A 7,708-nucleotide genomic window follows, 5' to 3' on the forward strand; every position below is an offset into this window, starting at 1 on the left:
GTTGTCTTAACGATCCAGACTCATTCTGTTACATTTGTGGTGAATATACACTGCCAAAACATAGAAGAAACATAACACACTTCGTAAAAAAAGTGTATTTTGCCTATTTTGGGGTTATGCTTGGGGACCAAGACAAGTTTTGGGCACCACACATAGTGTGCAAAGCATGTATCGAATTATTACGAAAATGGAGCAAAGGACAAAGAAAAAGCTTCAAATTTGGTGTTCCAATGGTGTGGAGAGAGCCAAAAAATCATCATGATGACTGTTATTTCTGTGCAGTGCAAGTGCAAGGATTCAATAAGCATAAGAAACGAAAATGGGAGTAACATGGAATCTGCAAGAAGGCCTGTCCCTCATTGTGAAGATGTGCCTGTACCTGTGTTTACCATAAATAACAGTCATCATGATGATTTTTTGGCTCTCTCCACACCATTGGAACACCAAATTTGAAGCTTTTTCTTTGTCCTTTGCTCCATTTTCGTAATAATTCGATACATGCTTTGCACACTATGTGTGGTGCCCAAAACTTGTCTTGGTCCCCAAGCATAACCCCAAAATAGGCAAAATACACTTTTTTTACGAAGTCTGTTATGTTTCTTCTATGTTTTGGCAGTGTGTATTCACCACAAATGTAACAGAATGAGTCTGGATCGTTAAGACAACTTCTTCTTGATGAGTTCATGCTTTTCACTGGAAAACAGACAACAACATAAAGTTAGTGCAAAAATCAAGCTATGAACAAACTTTTAGAACACTAATTAACACAAAACTATATTGAGAACTGCTCAGTTCAAGTACTAATCCAAAGAAATTAATGAGATGATGCGTCGCATTTACCAACAAGTGCTATAAATAAGATACCAAAAATCTCAAAAACTTGAGCCAATCTGGCAAAACTGATGACATATTCAGAATCAGCACCCCAAAAATACCCTAAATTCGATGAAATATCTTTGGCACCAAAAATGCTGTTGACCAGTGTAATCGATGTTTTATTGGAAACCAAATCTATCATTGCTTTTTTCTGGAAACTCCCCGACGTCCCTTCTCTTCAAGACATTATAGACAAAGTAAACGTACATAAATCTTTTGAACAAAAAAATTGTTATTGTCAATAATAGTTTTGATAAATTCTGCAAAAAATGGAATCAATGGATAATTTTGTTTCCTTAAGGATTTGAGAAATTTCCAATTTAATGCTTAATGAATTTTGGGAGGAAATACTTGAGATTGTTATTCCTTATAGTTTGTTACTATTTAATAGTCTTGTTCTTACAAGGACCTTGTAGTCCTTTGATGTTTTGTTTCCCCTTTTCCTTTTATCATTCCTTTCCTTCCCTGGTCCTGCTGACCTTATCTTTTCCTAAAGTTATGTTTTTAAAGGTTAATAAAATGTTTGGAAAACAATTGAGAAAATAAAATGACATACAAAATACAAATATTCAATACTTACTAGCTAGGAGGTTTCCCACAGTAGTGAATACAGAGGTAGGCAATCCTTGCTGTGTAGGATAAATGTTTTTCACTCCAATATATACAGTCAAAAAATGCAATGATGACTTCAAAAAAGCATTTTGATCCTTTGCAAAACAAAGCTCCTTCAAAATCTGGGAGTAAAAGATTCTGTAGAGTTCAGTGTTATGTAGGTCTCCTTCAGCACCAAGTTCCGCTTCAAGAAGAGTAGTAGTAGATGTTACTAGGATGGAGGGTAAAAATGGACTGGAGGCAGTGATCTCTAAGCATTGCTGAATTACGGACTTTAGTTTTACCACAGTTTGATGCAATAGGTCACTTAAACATTCTGCATTTCCCGGATTCTCATTATGCCCCTTGATAGCAGTTGTTAAATGATGACATAAGTTTTTCAGTACCACAATATGTAACTGACCCTTGCAGGTATTCCAAAATGTTTTTTCCGTGTTGGAAATAGAATTAAGCACAAAGGTTGCACTTTTTTCTAGATTAATAAGAACACTTTGTTTTCGCTTTATCACAAGAGAAAAAAAAGTGTCAAAAAATACATTCATAATGTGAAGAACTTTTAGCCAGCACTGCTCATCGCCTTCAGTAATGTCCCAATTTGCCGACTGGATACACGTTAGAACAATTTTCAGAAAGTCACTAGCATATGCAATTTTAAATAAAGAATTTGCATGAGCGCTACTAAGCAGACATGTTAAACCTCTGTAGCAAACACTTGCAACAGGAAGGCTCCTCAAAGAATTTACATTAGCCAGCGATAATAATAAGAAAAAGCATCGACACAGGTCTGATGGCAGCAGGCTGTCAGGATTTAACACACAAATTAATTCTGCCAGATCCATTAGCAAGTTCATTTCTCCATCAGTAAAATTATCAAATTCATCCATGTCTGGTATTGAGGAAACAAGTTCCAGAACATTCTTCATGTTGGTCACAAACCCTGAATCATCACAGCTGTCAATGACTCTTGAAGTTCCAATTGTGGCCCCTTTGTTATACACAGAAATAATATTCTCGTGCCAATCTGAATTCTTTAACGTAAGAAGCAGCAAAATGTCATGTAATACAGTTTTCTCTATCACCAGTGTAGCAAACTTATTAATGATTCTGGTTATGAAGATGCATTGCAAAATGCACATTTCTGAAAAAGTATCACTTTGAAGTAAACCTTTTGAAATTTCTTTTAAGTCAACGGTGACATCATTGTCAACTTGCTTGCTTGGGCCAATACCAGTCAGTTGAGTTACCAACAAAAAGTCAGAAATATGGTTCATATCTTCAAGAGAAATGTATGGAAGGAGAAGTGTAATATTTGAAACAATAAAGTGCCACTGAGCAACCGGAAGGCAATGTACACTGGCTGCACTCACACTGCCGCTGTAAGGTTTTTGATCTTTGTGTTCTAAAAGATTGCTTATAGAGTTCACAAAAAATGATGCAGATGCTTGCAAAGTGAGTCTGTCAGATTCAGATGGCATATGAATGTGCATAAGAAGTAGCTTCATTTTGTGAAGAGAAAGAAGTCCAAGGTAGAACATGGCGGGTACATTTGATTGTCTACAAAGACTATGAACTTTTTGCCAACATTCTCTATCTTCGAAAAATATAGAAAAATCCCAACACTCCAAAGGTGAATTTAATGGAAGAGCCAACTTGCACATTTGTGAGACATACTTGTCACAGTTCAATGCTGTCACAGTATTTACTTCTATCCATGTATAGAGAAGCATAAGGACAACTTCACAAAGCTTGTGAAGCCAGCATGAATCACTGGTTTCCAATTCTTGTTTTTTCAAAATGGTTAGGGAAGGCAATATCAGCCCATCAGCAATTTGCTTCATGACTTGCTGAAAACGGTAGATTACTGCCAATGGAGTATTTCCATCTAAGCTTTTCATGTTCATCATTAAACAATGCAAAAGTGAACTCAAGTGTTCCAGCTTTAGGCGGAGATTTGGGTCTTCTTCAATATGGGCTAGTTGATAGTTCTCCAAAACCATAGCCCACATATCCAACATTTGATTAGGTGGAAGTTGAACAAGAAATTCAGTGAGCTTTGCGATCAATTCTGACAAAAAAAATGGCTTTTTCATTTTTTGTGGCTGACCTATGACAAGAAGTATCTTCTCGAATAATTTTGGAAACTGTCGAAGTTTTGTATATGTCTGCAGAAGGCTAACCACTAAGGCTTCCTGTGCCTTTCTGATGCGCATTTCAGAAATATCAGCATCAAAACATGCATGTAATATGTCAGCAAGGTCTGGTTCTACAATAAGATGATTTAATGTGCTCAAAGTTTTCAAGCACTTGAACCAAGGTAGTGAAGGTATGCATGGATTGGTCACAAGCATTTGTGTTAAATTTCGGTAGAACTTGTACTGACTACCCTTACCTCTTATGTTATCCTCTGCAATATTATATATGTTATGCCTAACAGCAAGATTCAGCATGCTGTCCAGTCCAGTCATACCAGCTATCGGCCACACTGGAATCAAGATGTCATCATCCTTTACTCGAAAAGGTCCACAAAGACATCCTAACAATTTGACAAGCATCTGAAAGCAAAGAGTTTCATTTCCATCACGGCAATAAGAGTCTAAAAACAATTTATAAACAAAGGGAACAGAATTTGCCAAAAAAGACAGTTGGGTATCTTCTTCACAAAATTCAATTTTTTCTAGTTTTGTAAACATAGAACAAACTGGAGAAAAACAATCTTTAAATGATCCTTTTTTCGTCTCCAATTTTCCCACATCAGGAAGCAGTTGCTCTTTGTAAACTTGGAGAAGTTCAGCCTGGAAAAGGCCAGCATGAAGAACCACTTCAATGTTACCCCCAATATCTTTAATGAGCTGGTAGATTCCATTGCTATCCTTGTCAAACACATGACTGGTTAAGGCATTCCGTAAAAGCAAACATGGTTCAAAGAGTTGCGTGAGCACTTGCATGAAAAGTCTGTTGTTGTTAGCTTGTTGTCTTTGTAGAAGGGTATACTGCTTAAGCGATAAATTAAGAACGTCCAAAACTTGCTTTAAGATGCCATGCTCTGAAGTCAAGCAGTGACAAGCCAGTAAACACAGCCTACTTAACAGTTCTACCATCAGGTCACATTTGGCTCTGTAGACTATTCCAAAACAAGGAGATGTGAGAACACCGTGACAGCAGCTCAACACTGTTCCAACACCGAATGACAGACTCGACTCAGCCGTAATTGTAAAATGATCATTCATCACCTGAAAAAACAACAAATGGTTATGTTGCATGTTTCAAGTAAAGAAGGCTTAAAAAGGTAAACATTTATGCCAAAATAGTGACGTACACCTCAGTCACAGGTTGCAGGGGATAGCTCTAGGCTTGTATTGGACGGCATTTCTATTCGTCTTGTATTCATGATGTCATTCATATGTGTCATTTTCCATCATATGATGTCAAATCTACAAATATGATAAACCAGCCATCTAATTCTCACTTTCTGTCTTCCTACTTACTTTATTAGTGCTCTTAATCTTTTTATCATTATCCGTTGCTTTATATCCATTTAGGGATTAGAGAGAGTTGGCATTTTATAATAAAAGCTAATTACAAAAGTGCTTAGATCACCCCTTTAAGTTAAAATTTTATCTTCCTGTTCACAGAAAATGAGGCCCAAGATTGTGACTAGTGTATTTTTACCATTTCTCTTAAAAGTGACTGTTAAAGGGGTTGTCCAGTAAAACCGATAAGTCTGAAGTCTCTCTATGTGACTGCAGTCCAAAGCACACGCCAGTGGGCACGGCATCAAGTTGGACACATGCACTGGCCGACCATGTCACTAGAGGTGACGCGGCCTTGGCTCAATAAAAGTGTATGTTGTGAGTCCACACCCACTGGCCGGGGGTATGCATAACTCATACACTCCGGTCCCGTGTCTCAAACTGGTGAATCCACACAGCGCACAGTGCGTGCATTGGTTGGACTCATAAGCCTGCAGTCATACAGAGTGACTGCAGACTTATCGGGGTTTTTTGTACTTAATGACCAGGCCAATTTTTACAATTCTGACCACTGTCATTTTATGTGGCTATAACTCTGGAACGTTTTAATGGATCCCGCTGATTTTGAGACTGTTATTTCGTGACATATTGTACTTCAAGATAGTGCCAAAATTTCTTCGATATAACTTGCATTTATTTGTGTAAAAAAATGGAAGTTTGGCAAAAATTTTGAAAATTTTGCAATTTTCAAACTTTGAATTTTTAAGCCCTTAAGTCAGAGATATGTCACACAAACTACTGTATATACTCGAATATAAGCAGAGATTTTCAGCCCATTTTTTGGGCTGAAAGAACCCCTCTCGGCTTATACGCGAGTCATATACCGGGGGTCGGCGGAGGAGGGGGAGCGGGCGTGTCAGAGGCCATACTCACCCCTCCTGACACGTCTATGCAGCCCCTGCTTCTCCAGCGGTCGTCTTCTTCCTGCTTTCAGCGGTCACGTGGTACCGCTCATTAAACTCATGAATATGCGCATGGAGAAGAAGGGGCAGCAGAGAAGACCGTGCGCCAGGAGGGGGTGAGTATGACGGGGGCAGAGCAATATTCACCTGTCCCCGTTCCATCGCCGTCCACCGCTGTCTCCGGGTCCTCCTGCTGTGACTTCAGCAGAGGGCATGATGACGTAGTCAGTGCGCGCCCTCTGATGAACGTCACTACAGAAACCCGGGAGACACAGCGGTGGACGGCGATGGAACGGGGACAGGTAAATATCGCCAGTGCTGGGGGTTCAGGACAACGGTACCTGGCCCCCAGCGACAGAGGCGAGTATGTCTTTTTTTTTTTTTTTTTAATTGCAGCAGAAGCAGCAAATAAGGGGTATTTATGGAGCATCTTATGGGGCAGCATTAACCCTTGTGCAGCAGCAATATATGGGGGGTATTTATGGAGCATCTTATGGGGCAGCATTAACCCTTGTGCAGCAGCATATGGGGGGCATTTATGGAGCATCTTTTTATTTTCACAAGGGTATGAGGAGAAAATGGACAACAAAATTCGTTGCACAATTTTGTCTTGAGTATGCCGATACCCCATACGTGGACGAAAGCCAATATTTGGGTGCATGGCAGGGCTCAGAAGGGAGGGAGCATCGTTTGACTTTTTGAACGCAAAATTGTCTGGAATCAATGGCAGGCGCCATGTCGCCTTTGGAGACTCCCAGATGTACCTAAACAGTGGATACCCCCCAATTCTAACGCCAACCCTATCCAACACCCCCATAACTACACCCCCAACACTAACCACACCCCCAACCACATCCATAACCCTAACCCCAACACCACAAACACCATAACCCCAACACCACAAACACCATAACCCCAACACCACCAGCACCGTAACCCCAACACATCCCCAGCCCCCAACCTCAACCCTAACCCCAACTGCAAAGAATGGAAAAAAAACTTATTTTATTAATTTTACCTAAATAAGGGGATGACAAAGGGGGATTTGATTTACTATTTTTTTTTATTTTGATCACTGTGATAGACCCTATCAGTGATCAAAATATCAAAAGAAAAAATATCCTATCGTTGCCAGGTGCCGGCAAGCACATCTCAGCAGTCACACTGCGCATGCAACCGCCATTTTCTTCCGGGAAAATTCCACAGAGAGACCGGGGATGGAGTCGGAGGGTCCATTTTTCTTTCCTCTGAAAAGCTAGATCATATTAGGGTAGAAAGAAATGAATGGGAAATCTGACTTTGTTGCTTTTTGCGATTACTGTTATTCGGTGGATAACGGTGATCACAACACTGGGGATGGTAGAAACAGACCCAAATCATGTTCTCTGGGGTCTCAGCTACCCCCGGTAGCCTAGACTTCAGAGATATTCTGACACTGGGGGCACTAGAACCTTATTTCTCACCGCTGTTAAAAAGCAGCACTCAGGAATAAGTATCCTTAACTGCCGCCGTAAGGGTGTGTGCACATGTTGCAGAATTTTCCGCGTAAATTTTGCAAAATCCACAGGTCAAAAGACCTGCGGTTTATCTGTGGATTAGCCTGCAGTTTTACACCTGGACAATGGAGTAGGTGTAAAACCGCTGCGGATTCCGCACAAAGAAGTGACATGCTGCGGTTTTGAAACCGCAGCAAATCTGCGCGGAAAATTATGCACTGCGGTTTTCGCTTTCCATTGATTACAATGGTACTGGATCCTCAGGACCAAAACTGTTGCGGATCCGCTGCAG

The 7,708-nt window shown here is 40.1% G+C and overlaps 1 protein-coding gene across 5 annotated transcripts in view; it reads right to left on the reverse strand.

Annotated features, from left to right (window-relative positions):
* URB2 (URB2 ribosome biogenesis homolog) overlaps window positions 1–7,708 on the reverse strand; it is a 164,576-nt gene that overhangs the window by 117,250 nt on the left and 39,618 nt on the right. For all 5 annotated transcript variants that reach the window (XM_073552083.1, XM_073552084.1, XM_073552085.1 and 2 more), the window contains exon 4: window positions 1,457–4,718. In XM_073552083.1, the coding sequence (XP_073408184.1) occupies window positions 1,457–4,718 (3,262 nt within the window). The remainder of the gene's footprint in view (window positions 1–1,456; window positions 4,719–7,708) is intronic.

Source organism: Dendrobates tinctorius, unplaced genomic scaffold, assembly GCF_039654945.1.
Source record: "Dendrobates tinctorius isolate UK_male_01 unplaced genomic scaffold, ASM3965494v1 ptg000184l, whole genome shotgun sequence".
NCBI classification, from domain to species: domain Eukaryota; kingdom Metazoa; phylum Chordata; class Amphibia; order Anura; family Dendrobatidae; genus Dendrobates; species Dendrobates tinctorius.